Source organism: Engraulis encrasicolus, chromosome 7 (assembly GCF_034702125.1).
Source record: "Engraulis encrasicolus isolate BLACKSEA-1 chromosome 7, IST_EnEncr_1.0, whole genome shotgun sequence".
NCBI classification, from domain to species: domain Eukaryota; kingdom Metazoa; phylum Chordata; class Actinopteri; order Clupeiformes; family Engraulidae; genus Engraulis; species Engraulis encrasicolus.
This window is the reverse complement of record NC_085863.1, coordinates 37,691,382-37,706,413: the sequence shown is the minus strand read 5'-3', so window position 1 is coordinate 37,706,413 and position 15,032 is coordinate 37,691,382. Positions and strand designations below refer to the sequence as shown.

At 45.1% G+C, this 15,032-nt stretch overlaps 1 protein-coding gene across 1 annotated transcript in view; it reads left to right on the top strand.

Moving 5' to 3' along the window:
* Positions 1 to 1,263: 1,263 nt before the first annotated feature.
* Positions 1,264 to 15,032, top strand: part of LOC134452157 (voltage-gated potassium channel subunit beta-2) — a 47,665-nt gene continuing 33,896 nt past the window's right edge. Inside the window, exon 1 of the mRNA XM_063202513.1 lies at positions 1,264 to 1,869. Coding sequence (XP_063058583.1) covers positions 1,583 to 1,869 — 287 coding nt within the window. The 5' untranslated portion in view covers positions 1,264 to 1,582. The remainder of the gene's footprint in view (positions 1,870 to 15,032) is intronic.

Here is a 15,032-nt window from a genome sequence, read left to right as displayed (position 1 = left end):
ATGTATTATGGGAAACATTACAGGATGGGGTGCTGTGTGGATATTTATATCTCTTGTTTACCTACTCGAAATATAACAAAGAATCGTAGCGCAATAAATATTAATAAATAAAATATAAGAATATTTCATTTTAAAATCATCGTATGTCTATTATAGAATAGCCTATGCATGTTTCAGTGTGTGATATGAGAGAGAGAGAAAGAGAGAGAGAGAGAGAGAGAGAGAGAGAGAGAGAGAGAGAGAGAAAGAGAGAGAGAGAGAGAGAGAGAGAGAGAGCGACGGGGGGCGTTGGAGCGAGAGAGAAAAAGAGAGAACGGCTGAGGAGAAGGAGAGGGAGGGAGAGAGAGAGGAGGCGGGGAGGAGTGCAGAATCACAGACTCTGCATACGCTGAGTAAACATGTATGATATTTGCTTGACACAAAAACGGGAGTGTTTCTGACCCTTCGCGGAGCCTTATCGAAGTGTAGGCATCGAACGGCAAGTAATTCATACCACTATTACGGTCGTTAATGATGTTATTAAACGATAATTGCGCACGCCGTTCCGTTTGACAGCGAGAGATGTGTGCAGCGAATCGAAGTCGTTCCATCCTCTCTGCAATAACCGGTGATGATCACGATGGCAATTACTGCTCGTAATAACCACAGCACGCGATTTGGCGCCGCGAGTGCTGCCGTTTCCATCAGTTCGATGTTGCGCGAGCGCGAACATTGTGTCAGATAGTGTTACTCCTGTTCATATCGCCTGCTTAGGTGTGTGAGCGTGTCGGGCTGCAACATTCTGCAACCCCGGCTCATGCATATGTGTGTGCCAGAAAGGTGCTGTGACAAGGCAAGGCGAGTTCGTAAGCTGTCATTCGATTAGTGTCCATTTGGTTCTAAACCGAAGATGGTGAGAGAAGGGGGTATGCATGCTCCATGCCCATAAAGCTTCAATGCAAACGCTTCACCTTTCAAAGGGGCTGCCTTCAACGCCCTATTATTCAAAAGGAGGATTTGAACACTGTGCAGGTACAGAGTCCTGTAGTATTTACTGAAAATTATCAGTGGAACCGTGTTAACTTATGTTAAACGTGCTCACAAGTGAGCTCGAACGGCTGAAGAATCTGTTGCGCATTGAAGGACCGGCGAGTGTGCTGGGTGGTACCACAGGTACCGCAGCTTCAACACGAAGGATTTGTGCCAAACAAGTTACCCTGGCAAAAGAAACCATCTGTTCTACGTCGTGGAACCGCCTAATCACACCTTGGAATCTCGGTTATTTATTCTCGTAGACTTTAGTAATAACCCTTGGCGACGCACACGCGGGAGTCGGTGGCACAGACGCTGACTCTGCGTCCGACAGGTTAAGGCCTGGACCTTTGCCAGTCGTGACTCTTGACTCCTGCCAGCAAACAAAACATCGCCGTGCGGGGGAGACTGCTTGTTTGGACGGCACCCCTCTTTCCGCGGTGACAAGCAAACATTTGTGCGCCCGTGCCGGCGTGACAGGTGCATGACCTGAGGACAACCCCACACAGACCAGACCCAGACCAGAGGCAGAAGGCGTTGTTTACACCAGGATACAGAAAATCCCGCAAACATGCAGGTGTCGTTCGCCTGCACGGAACACAACCTAAAGAGCCGCAGCGAGGACCGGCTATGTGGTCTCCGCACAGCCCCACCACCAGGCGGTGGCAGCGGTGGAGGTGGTGGAGGAAGCAGCGGGGGTGGCAGCGGTAGTGGCAGCGGTCAGGGCAGCAACGGGAACTACAGCAGCCAGAGCGTGACCAAGACACAGGTGCGGGAGATGTCTGGATCCCGGGTCGCGCCGCAAGGCCACGCCCACATGAAAGAGGCCATCGGAAGACACAGCAGCATGAAATACAGGTGAGCAGAGCCAGAACCTAACCGTCGAAGCGGCAAGCATGGTGAGCCTGTTAATAACAGCAACCAAGCCTTTTCTAAAGGAATAGTAGGAAACAAGATGCTGTCCAACAGCATGCGTATAGACAGCCTGGGATGCTGCAGCCTCAGGGTTGGAGAGCTAAGCACAGAAAAGCGACAGTCAAAACACATCAAAACCACAGCTGACAATAGCAAACAGCTCATAGCCTATATTTATACATAGTATACACGCTCAAGGAAGGCGACAGAGGGACAAAGGGGCCAGTTATCCTGGGCCCAGGGAGCGACGGGCTGAGTATTAGGTCCTCATTACATGGTATTGCGGGAGGGGGCCCTTCAGATTACTTTGTCCCGGGCCTGAGCAAACCTGTCAGTTGTCCTGTATACGTATATAGCATAGCATACAGGTGGGTTAGCCGCACAGGCACCTGTTGAGGCGATGTTCCTACTGTAGAGATCCAGCGTGAGTGGGGCTCGGCCTTGGCCCTAAGGCTTTTATGATGTGCTTAAAGATTCATGAAGGCCCATTCAAATCCACTCAAACAGAGTGGCCTGTGGGACAGCTGACTGACACAGTGTAGTGTCTGAGGGATAATAATGAAGAGAGAGAGAGGGAGGGGGAGAGAGAGGGGGGGGGGGAGAGAGGGGGTCAGGAGCAGAGGGCAAGGCCACTCCATATGCAGGGTCTTCTCCTGGGGGGTGACCCTTCACTGCCTTCCCGCCTGCCTCCCTCTCTCTCTCTCTCTCTCTCTCTCTCTCTCTCTCTCTCTCTCTCTCTCTCTCTCTCTCACGCCCACTTCATATGGATCATAGAGTATTACAGCAGCATCACATTGAGCCCTTCATATGTAAATATGCTATTCGTAGTAGAGGTGTGTGTGTGAGTCTGAGAGATTGAGCGAGAGTCCATGTGAGTGTGTATGTGTGTGTGAATGCACAACCGATCATAAATAGGCTACAAAACTGCAAGTTTGGCATGTTTCCCCCTCTGCTTCTCCAGGTATTACATAAGGAATGAGTCCAACATACACATGCTAGCTACTATTACTGTACACTATACCAGCTGACTGAACATGTCTCCCCTCTGGCAAGAACATGCGTGCTGTGTATGTGCTGTCATTCTCTCTCTCTCTCTCTCTCTCTCTCTCTCTCTCTCTCTATCTGTGTGTGTGTGTCAGAAAGACAGAGAGAGAGAGGGAGAGAGAGCGACAGAGGGAGAGAAAGAGCAGTCTTTTGTGTGTGTGTGTGTGTGTGTGTGTGTGTGTGTGTGTGTGTGTGTGTGTGTGTGTGCAATGCATGCGTGTGCGTACGTGTGTGTCTCTAATTATGAGCTCATGTTTGCATTTCCGTGTTGGTAAGCATTTCATCAAAGGCTACGCCATGTTGACAGCTTCAGCCAATCCCCTTATTTTGTTTACTATGCCAACCCTGCAAATAAAGCGAAACACAATTCATTTATTTTAATATTTGAGAAGTCAAGCAAAGGCGGCAAATGTAGCCAGTCACTCCCATCAAGAGGGAATGCAGAGAGAACAAAAAAGCAGGGACAGAGCATTGGCAATGTGTGCAATTGCAATTGCTAAGTTGAATCATTTAGCAGATTCTTTTTTTTCTTTCAGCCCCGGCAAAATGTAAGCATCGGTAGCATTATCGTAACAGCGTCCCCAATAGCCTTGTCTGTCTTAGCTGAGATTCCCTCTCATCAGATCTGTTCAGCTTAGCCCCATGGCCATAAACATGCATGTCTTATCAAGTAAAAGGGGGGTAAAATCACAGCACACCAGTCTACTTTGCTGGTAGTTCATTAGTTCACTCTCTGAAATTTGGATTAATCATGTATGCATGCATTTTCTTTCTCGCTGGAGAACGGACTTCTTGTGATCATGCCGGTCTCGCGATTACATGGCGTATTGGCCATGGTCGCTGGCCGTGGTGCTGAAGTACTGACACGGCCGAGAAATGTCTGCAATAACCATTCTCGAGCTCGGGAGTACGGGTGCCACTGAGAGCTTGGGCAGATATGTGCAAGCTCTGAGCGGACACCCCCCGGCGGATGATGATTAGTGAGCCAAGGAGCGAGGTGAACCGAGAGGAAGCTAGGGCAAGATGCTTGACGAATCGATAGAACAGCGGTGTAAGGGAGGCGAATGGGGAGGTGGTGGGTGCGAACGAGAAAGAAAATTTCTGACTGGAGACAGGTGAGGGGAGAATAAATGCTGTATAGTTAATTAAGGGGCGTTCCAAATTTTTCAGTGCGCTGAAATTTCACCGAATGACAGCAGAGCTGAGAATGAGATGCAGCTGGTTAAAGAGGCGTGCCTATCTTTCGTGCTGAATTCAGACAATTGACAGTTGAGCGGAGAATAGAATGCAGGTGGTAATTAGGCATGCCGAATTTCATTACGCTTCGCCCGAACTTTCGTTTTTAACAAAACTTTCATTTTATTAGGTGAACAATGTGTTTCGCGGTTGATTCATCAGGTTCACTTTGAGTGTTGTTTTACTTGGATTACACATCACCAGCACCTGGATACTGGTTGTGCAGAGCGAATCTGCTTTGAATATATTTCCTACCATTCCATTAAGTTTCCTTAAGGGCAGTGTTTTGAGAGGGGATACGCTGTGAATCCACAAACAACAAAACACAGAAGGGGCACAGAAGGGGTGCTAGAAGGGGTGTTGGCTGGTAGCTGATTCAGCTGATTCAGACAGAGCCTCTGCCTTCTCAGTCTCTGTGCTTTGTGGAGCTGTGATTTGGGGGAAAACAGAGATGATGTTGATGACAAAACTGTATCTGGTATTTCACTCTGGGTGCTTTTATTTTTTATTATTCAGCTGGCCTCACAGAAAGAAGAAGGAGAGGGACTAGTAAGAGAAACACAAAGCTGTGAAAAACATGCTTAAGAGGCGGCAAGGGCACGGTCAGGGCTGGTTGCCGATGGTTACAACAGGCAATTGAGGTGCGCTGGTGCGCCGGCTGGCGAGGAGGCTGGGAGACTGACGGGAGGGAGGGAGCGGTCCTCTGTGGACGTGTGTGTGTGTGTGTGTGTGTGTGTGTGTGTGTGTGTGTGTGTGTGTGTGTGTGTGTGTGTGTGTGTGTGTGTGTGTGTGTGTGTGTGTGTGCGTGCGTTGGTTGGAGCTAGTGTGTGTGTTTGTGTGAGAGAGAGATGAGAGAGAGTGAGAGAGAGAGTGTGTGTGTTTCTGAGGTGCAGCAGTGCGTGTCTGCCTTATTTAAGAAACTGCCGGCCCTGCCTTGCTTGCTTTCTTGCTCACTCGCTTGCGGACACACACCCACGTACAGATACACACACACATACATGCATCCATGCACTTACACATACAGACTTACGCATACATACACACACGCATCCATGCACTCATAAGTCTCTCTCTCTCTCTCTCTATCTCTCTCTCTCTCTCTCTCTCTCTCTCTCTCTCTCTCTCTCTCTCTCTCACACACACACAGACTAAAACATGGGCTTTATTACAGCTACGCACTGCACTCATCCACATGAAAACACACACACACACACACACACACACACACACACACACACACACACACACACACACACACAGTCACTCACTCGCGAGCACTCGCACTCTTCCATGCTGGCTTAGACACATTTACACACATTAATGTGGGGATAATCTTATATACGGGCTGGACAGGCAGTGCAGGCGCCATTAATAGAATTGCATTAGGCATGTCGCGTGATGCCCTGTAATGTCTTGGCTGACCTATAACGTTTAATGGGTTCCTCCTTACCAGTGCTCCGGTCTCCCCCTCAGCCAGCGACTATTTACACCATTTGTTTTGCGGGGACTCGACTCACAGCATGCATCATTTAGGCGGCCTGGAGACCACTTAGATGAGGCACAAATGTACGGAATTGGCCATTCCCTTTTTTCAGATTTTTTCTGATTTTTCAGATTTTTTCCCAACACCTTGGCACCTGACTCCCAAATCTTGGCCGTGTTTGGGTTCATGGATTTGAAGTTCAAAGTCAGGACAGCATGACCCTACATGTTTGTGGCACCATTTAGCTTTTTGCCACATACAACCTAGCTGTGCCGTGCCATGTCGTGTTGCGCTGAGTGGTGTTTCCATTACAAACAATGTTACCCGGAGTATGGTTGGAGTTACGTTTTTGGCGTTGTCAGGTAGCACTACTTTACGTACGCTAATCAGTCCCTCCAGGAATTTGCGTTGTTGCGATTTGCAACTTTTTCGCAACTTCAATGAATTCCCGCAAATTCTGCGTGACAGCGCAACTTTAACCAATTACCGCGATTTCCCGCAACTTTGAACCAATCCATGTCCATTGTAGCAACCCAATGTGAGTAGGCGTACGCTAGTTGACTTAACGTAAGGCCGACAGATAAGTGATCTATCGAAGTAGGCTTGTAAATAGTTTCAGCGACATCATATTTTGATACTACTATGTTGACTTCTGCCTTTGATTTTAATATCAAAGTAATACAGAGTCAAACTAAAGAGTATTCCAAGATAGTTGATCTGGTGGCCACCATGTTTTTTTTTTCAAATCAAACATAACTACACCATATCAACATTGCTATGACATTGCAGAGAGTCTTAAGTAACAGAATTACGACATGGCCATTGCTATTTGGTTGACATTAAGGTTATGACAGAGGTTCTGCATGAAAGGATGAATGTGCCCTTTTTCGCTGTTTGTGTTTTTCACTTTGTTCATTCTCGGCTCTGTTGTTCAGTGACCAGAGGCTGTTCAGTGTTTCCCATACATTGAGGAAACTATGGCGGCCCGCCATAGTTTAAATTTGGCCGCCATAGTTTACGAAAATGTAAAAAAAACCAAAAAAAAAACGATTTGAATTACGATTTTGAATTTCCTTCGCATTTTCCTCCTGGAGTAAATACATCCTATAGACTCTGTATTGGTTAGATAAGTAGTCCCACTCCCACGGTAACACAGAATGAGGGGAAAGCATTAGGAAGTGACCGTAAGGGTATTACAGTTGATTCATGTGTGCACACGTGTAACATCGGGTGAGTAACAGAACATGTGCGCAACGATGCGTTATGACACGCCGATATGCGAGGATCTTTGTCCAAATCGCTAGTCGCATGCATCATCGCTAACTGCGTTTACATCGCGTGCCGCGTGTAAGGGAAATGTTAGTTGTTGACATGTATGGAATTCACTTCAATTTGTGCTGTTTCTTGCTTCAGTTGTGGACAAAACGATTGGCCAAACTCACAATAGAAAGCATTTGCTGTGCTACTGTCCCAGAGAGCTGAAAAAAAAAAAACCTTCATAGAAGAAGTCACACTTAACAGGAGTGTTAACCAATCCAATGAGTTCTCTCATTGCTCTCTCTCTCTCTCTCTCTCTCTCTCTCTCTCTCTCTCTCTCTCTCTCTCTCTCTCTCTCATAGTAGCCTACTATTTACCCATAACAAATGGTGAATTTCTGAGCCCTTTTTAATTTGTAGCCTATACCACCGAAGGCATGATATCATATTTTAGAAATAGGGCCTATGTGCCTTTTATATACCAAATGTTTATCATTTTGAAATTGTTTCAGTTGTTTATGACTTGTGTATGACTGAAATTATCTCTGCATACTATCAGTGCTGCATTACTTTGTAAAGATAGGCTATTCAACACACTTTAAAAACACACTGAAAAGATACGGCCATAGTAGCCTACTAAAAACATTTGAAGAGCTCTTTTCCAAAATGAGATATATCCATTTTATAGAATGTTGAGAAATTGACATTTTTGTATTGGGTATTCCATTGAATAGCATTGCAAAATTAATTTTATAGAGGTTTTAAAAGTATGTTCTCAAAACATTTGAATGGCAAGAATTCACACATAGATGATAGGACTTCTTAACAGTCAATTCCAATATTAAAATGCAAAAAGTCGAAAATGTTGTATATAGCGTTTTGGAAAAGAGCTCTTCATTTATAATAATAATTAATAAATCACCATTCATAATAATGGTGATTAATAAATGGTGGTCTTAAATTTTCATACTGACATCCTTGAATTTGACTTGGTAGATCACGGCAGACCATCAACTTCAAAAGTAGATCTTGGTTAAAAAAAAGGTTGGGCACCCCTGCTATAGAGAGAACCACAAGTGCTTGAAAGACAGGGATCAAAAGCCTAGTCAAGTTGTTGTAGTTTACTTGGGTTTGGGAGCAATATAAAAAACCTTCAGAGAAGGGACAGTTGGGATGAGTTTACTAACACTCCCTAGGCTTTGTTTTACAGTTGTAATGAGTTTGGTGACAGACCTTCATTGACACAGCAGAGGAGACATCGGGCTGCATATAAAAATTAATGTGTAATGAATGTGAATATAGACATAAATGTGTAATATGTTGTTCAGCCCTTTTAATGGGAGGAATTTGGAAAAAACTGGCCCTGTGACCAGCTCTACCCCTCATGTAGAATGTGTACGCCTACAGATATGTGTGGGGGAAAAGGCATAGCCTACCCTCCAAGACCCTTTTTGTCTATGCGTTAACAATTTCACAGTGCTCTTAAATTCTTATCTCTGCTCCTATTTTGTTTTATTATTGTTTCCCAGACCCCTGCATGAGGGACGAATGAAACTGTGTTGTAACAGAAATTATTCACTGTACTGCATTTTTTGACAATGACAATGTACTACTATTATACAAGTAATGGGTAAAATCTTATGTAGCCTTATTTCTCAAAATATAAATGGCTGAAATATAGGCCCAGACCTACAGTTTCTCTATGTGCCAATGTCATACTGTAGTCATTGTTTTGCCGTTTTGCATTTACGCTGCAAGAATACCCCCCCCCCCCCCCCAAAAAAAGGCCTGTGTGAGAAGACCCCCCCCCCCCCCCCCCCCCCAGGACAAAATAAACCCCGGCTGCCCCCATAGTTTCCAAAATTTCTGTGGGAAACACTGCTGTTCATATGCTAATCCAGGTTTAACCGTTCAGTGAGCTTCACTGTTGTGTGCTCTCACTTCGACTTTGTTACCACTCCACCACTGCTGCAAAAACATCACACAATCCCCCCTGGGTTTTCACAGACACACCTTACATGTCAATCACCAAGCCCAGAGAGAGACACTACAAGACAGACAGACAGAAGCACAGATGTCCTTGAGGAATGTCAGAATTCAGATCAGAGACGATTGTCGCTTCTGGCAAAATAGTGTGGAAAAGCACAGAAATTATACGCACACATAAACAAGACTAAATAGGCTGTTAAAATGTTGTGGATCGCAGTGGATGTCCATTATGAAGGAGGAAAGCAGCAGAACTTGACCTCTTTATGGACGTCTGTTTTGATGGCAGTGTGCCATGATCGGGCGTAAAGAGACTCCTAAGTGGAGAGTGTGGACACTTACACCAGGCCTCTGGATGAGTGACTTTGGGGAGAAGGCGTTTTCCGCCCGCCTTTCACTGCCAAATCACATAAAAGCCAACCGTAGCCCTTTCATGCCGGCGATTCCACTCACAGTTTGCTGAAAAAGCTACATCATAAAATGACATAAAACTACATCATAACAACACTGCTGTGACATTTCCGAGATGCTGAGGCAAGAGCATGGTCACATTATTTTGGTGACAATAAGGTTTTGCATGAAAGGGTTGACAGAGAGAATAATCACAAATCATAGAATGTATAATATAGTAATATACAATCAATGGTACAAATGCATCAAACACATTGCTGATCTCATTGCATTCGTGTTTTCACAGTTCCTTCAGTGGCATGGTGCCATGATCAGTAGTGAGGAGACTCTTCAAGTAGAGACACTTACACTATGACCGGCTTTCGAGAGAAGTGATGACACATTTTTCGTCCCTTTCTCTGCCGAATCACATAAAAGTCAAACATAGAGAAGATAAACGCAAATGCTTCAAGTCCATTGAGGATTTCAACACAGTCATGATTTTGCTGTTTGCTCAGTGGCACAGTGCCATGATCGGTGAAGAGGCTCTTCAACGCAGACACTATGACCAGTTTTTGGGAGAAGTGACATATTTTTCATGCACTTTCTCAGCCAAATAGGAAGCCAGACAGTAACAGAGAAGATAAGCACAAATGCATCACATCCATTGATTTCATTGCATTTACGTTTTCACAGTAGGTTAAGTGGCACTATGCCGTAATTGGTAGTAAGAGACTCCTACGGTAAGTATGGACACTTACTCTATGACCGGCTTTTGAGAGAAGTGGTGACACATTTTTCATCCCTGCCTTTCTCTGCCAAATTGTTTGAAAGCCAAACTTAAGAGACCAGATAAATACAACCAGCACAATGATTTCCTATCAGTCGTGATTTCAGTGATGACACATTTTTCCTCCCTGCCTTTCTCTGGCAAATTGTATGAAAGCCAACTGGAACAGAGAAGATGGGCACAAATGCATCAAATGCATTGGGGATTTCATGGCATTCTCCATTTCAGTGATGCTCATTTGCTGCATTTGTGCTCATCCTCTTAGTGTAAGTTTGACTTTCATAGAGAGCCAGGCAGGGATGAAAAATGGCATCCCTTTTCTGAAAAAAGACGGTCATAGTGCAAGTGTCTTAACTGTCTCTTTATCAAATGGCACTTTGGGGGGAAAAAAACTGTGAAATCATGACTGCTATGAAATCATCAATGCATCTGATGCGTTTGTGCTGGTTATATTTATTTAAATTTGGCTTTTAAGCGTGGCACTGTGCCATGATTGGTTGTGAAGAGACTCTTAAGTGGGGACACTTAAACTCTTACAGCTTTTGATTGGAATGATGACACATTTTTTGACCCTGTCTCTCTCTGCCAATTTGCTTGAAAGCCAAACTTAAGAGACTAGAGAAATGCAACCAGCACAAATGCATCAGATGTGCTGATTATTTCAGCATGGTCATGATTTCACAGTTTTAAGTTTTACGTTGCCCTGTACCATAATCAGTAATGAGACTTTTAGGTGTGGACTCTATGACTGGCTTTTGAGAAGAAAGATGACACATTTTTCTTTTTCTGTCAAATCGCTTGAAAGCCAAATTTAATGGAATGGAATGAAGAATGACTTCAAAAAGATTGAAATTGAGGACTTGTCCACCCATCTGTGAATTACAGTACACATTACCTTATGAAGGGGGTGGGGGTTTAAGTCAGACATGGGCCCGATGGGAGACAGGGAGATACTCTAGATTAAACTCACTGCATTGCACTACACTGATTTCTTCCCTTGCACTAGACATACAACAGGATTGAAATTGAGAATCTCTTGGCCCAGCCCAGCTGTGGATTACATAGACCTACATTATTACCGTATGAGAGGGGGGAGGGTGAAGATATGGACCAGACTGGGAGAGAGGACATGGAACAGCAGATGCATCAAATGCACTGCATTCATTATTTTGTTCAGTGGGAGTGTGTGCCATGATCTGTAACACACAGTGGGGACACCACATTCTTAGTTTCACAGTTTGTTCATTTGAACGTGTGAAGAAAAATAAGACATGGTTTAAAAAATATATTTGGTGCTTGTTTTTTCCTGTAATTGCGTGAAGATTAAACCCCTGCCCATGGGAACGAGAGGCAGAGATGGTTCAGGCTAAAGTGTAAATGTGAATGAGCGTGACATCCCTTCAGTATTACCACTTGCTGGAGAGGAGCTCTGGGGTACTTTGTGTGGTGTCATCATGTGTGTTCACACTCATTTGCATAGTGCATGAACTATAATGATGACGGAAAAACCCCAGAAGCTTAGTGACATGTAGAGCCATTGGAGGAGCTCTGGTTGTCTGCAACAGGACTTGTCTTTTTTTTCGCTGTGAAATAACATATTGGCTTTAAAGGAACAGTCTAACATTTTTGTAAACGTGCCGTTTTACATCTCCCCTCAATTTAAGTGTGTTACCTTTCTCCTGTTCTACCAGCTACCTTCTGAGTCTGGTGATATTATTTACTAGCATGTGCCATGAGGCCGGATGATAGGCTACCAAAAACTGATGGCGCCAATGGTTCCCATTCAGTTAAATGATACATGCTAGGAAGGAGCATGAGCATAAAGAGCATAAACAGATGAAAGGTATAGCCAATTATTTAAATCGAGGGGAGGTGTAAAATTAGCATATACATGTATTATTTTAAAATGGTGACCTCTTCCTTTAGTCTTGTCAAGCGTTGCCTCAAACCACTCCATATCTGTATAGAGGGACTGTGATATATATACACGGATATTACAATGCAAACAACGACTGACAATCACGACCATCACAATGATTTGTTTTTCTGTGCAGGTCAACCGCTGATAGGCCGTTGCCATGCCAACAATAGCAGAATAATAAGCTGCAAAATGATAGCGGTCACAAATGTTGCAGTAATTGTGTTAAGGCCGTGTTTGTTTGGGTAGACTAGATGATTGCTGGGATAGGGAAAGAACATTGAGAGGCATTATGTGCTGTATTATATAAATGTATGCCCTTCAGAGAATGAGCCACTTGCCTACGGATAAATAAAAGTGGCTCTGGTGTAACCTATCTGCTATTACAGTAAATGCATATGTGTATACTCTGGATAGCGTGCGTGTGTGTGTGTGTGTGTGTTCATTTATCTACAGTGTGTGTGCATGCATGTGTGCACGAGCGTGTGTGTGCGAGTGTGTGTGCAAATGTGCCAGCGCACAAGCCAGCATGCTTGTGTGTGAGTGTCTGTCTGCTTGTTGAATGTGTGTGCTGTGCCTGTGCCAGATGTATGGCTGCCTGGGCCCCTCTTTCCGTATACCCCCTGGCCCCTGCCCTTTGCTACAGTGTACTACAGTATAGAGGTAGACCCTCGGTCACTGTTCTGTCTCTGTCCCACAGACCAAGCAGCATGTGCTGCTCCAAAAGCTGCCCCCTGTTCCCCATACGTATGAAACATAGGCCCAGGGCAAGTGCTGTGTGTGCACCCGAACTGACATGTATGGCTGTTGATGTTGGTCTGTATCGCTGCTCTCTCTTTCTCTTTCTCTTTCTCTCTCTCTTCCTAACTCTCTCTCTCTCTCTCTCTCTCTCTCTCTCTCTCTCTCTCTCTCTCTCTCTCTCTCTCTCTCTCTCTCTCTCTCTCTCTCTCTCTCTCTCTGGGGGAATCAATGTGTGGTGCTTGGTTTTCATTCTGTGGTGCTGTGCCACAGAATGGTCTATGTATGAGAAACGCTAACCCCCTAACCCCTTAGCGCAGAGCCTATATGTTATAATTATTTGGCTATTATGTTATAATATTTGGTATAATACCAAAATTGTAATGACTACAGTATATGTTACTTAAGACTCTCTGTAATGTCATATCAATGTTTTTATGATGATGAAGTTAAGTATTTTCGGCAAATAGTGACTAGGCCCGCCGGCGACCCCATCTGCACTAAGAGGCTACAGGACTACACACTAAAATCTTCAGTGTTGATTTTAACACTCTCAGTATAGATGCTACGTGTTGAATTAACACTACAAAATGCACTGTGCACCCTACAGGGAGTGTGAAGTATGCTACTGCAGGACACATGGGTGGGGACGGGTGGCTGGAGTCTAGCTCAAGATTTCTCCTCCCCTCCCCTTCATCCGATTGCATCCGTCCACCTTCACTTCTCTTTTTCTCTCCTCCTCTTTGTCTCCCTTTCTCTTCCTCTTGCTGTCTGGCCTCTCTATTCATTTCCATGCTGTGGTTTCTCCACCCCATGCTGAGTGCAGTTTCGTGTGAGGAATATTTTAAATTAGATTTTAAACGGAATGGTAGCAGTGTTCTGTTTGGGCATGAGTCAATGTAAATGTTCATTCCGAATGTGGCCGCGTTCAGGGAATATTCCGGTAGCACAATGTTCCTGCACACATGAATAAAACAGAATATTCCGGAAATTGTTTTCAACCAGATCCCGGCAATATTCTATTGGAATATATACTGGAATATTCCATGCATCTCCTGTACGTAACTGTGCTCAATGTTCCTGTGAAGCCTTCTACTCTGTCACTGTCTGTCTATCTGTCTGTCTGTCTGTCTGTCTGTCTGTCTCTCTCTGTCATATTTCCTCCCTGTACCCCACTGTTGCCTTCTGCCTCTCTCTTTCTCCCTCTCTCTCTCCCTCCTTCTCCCCTCCCCCTCTATCTATCTGTAATTGCCTATGCTAACTCATTAGACAGGGCATTTGTCAGTGCTGGGGCTGTGCTGATGCTCTGGGCTGTCTGACATGCACTCAGCTGGATTACTCCCTTCACTCACCGCCACTCTCACTTCCTCTCTCCCTCTCTCTCTCTCTCTCTCTCTCTCTCTCTCTCTCTCTCTCTCTCTCTCTCTCTCTCTCTCTCTCTCTCTCTCCACCCCCTCTCTATCCTTCTCTTTGCCTTTACCTCTATTTTTTGTCACTTGCACTCCACATCTCTTCGTCCCTCTCTCCCACACCTTCTCTTCTCTTCTCTTCTCTTCTCTTCTCTTCTCTTCTCTTCTCTTCTCTTCTCTTCTCTTCTCTTCTCTTCTCTTCTCTTCTCTTCTCTTCTCTTCCCATCAGTCTGTCTGTCTATCATCCGCCTGTAGCTCCACAGCTTCTTCCTGTTGCCTGCTGTGCTGCTCTGTGTCTTGTTGCTGCTGCCATCCCCCATAACATAACCCCCAACCCAACCCAACCCAACCCAAACCAAACCAACCCAACCCAACCCCTCACTGCCCCCATCCAGTCCTCCCCCTGGCATCCCTCTAACATGGATGTTCTCAAAGGGGGCTCTACAGCACCCCAGGGGGCATTTGGGAGCCCTTGGGGTGTCTTAAAGGAGACAAGTGGGGGTGGTCAGTTGGAAATGGGGTCATTAAGTCTGTTTATTTTGTAATGTTAAGGGTGGTGTTGACCAGCTTATGATCTGTTCATGGGGGTGTTGGTATGCAGAACAGAGTGCTGAGAGAACCAATACTCTAACAAAAACCACACCCTCACTCTACTGACATCTCCCCTAACCAAACAAATCCAACCCACTACTGTACCAGAGATTCTTTAAGTATAAAGATATGCCAACATAATAGGTTTCTATGGGCATCTAACATGACCAGGTTCCGGTCTGCCTAAAGGGCCGTGTCATAATGCTCCTAGCACTGAATAGAACAGTCCTTAGGTCTGCCTAGGTCTGCCTAAAGGGGGATTTCC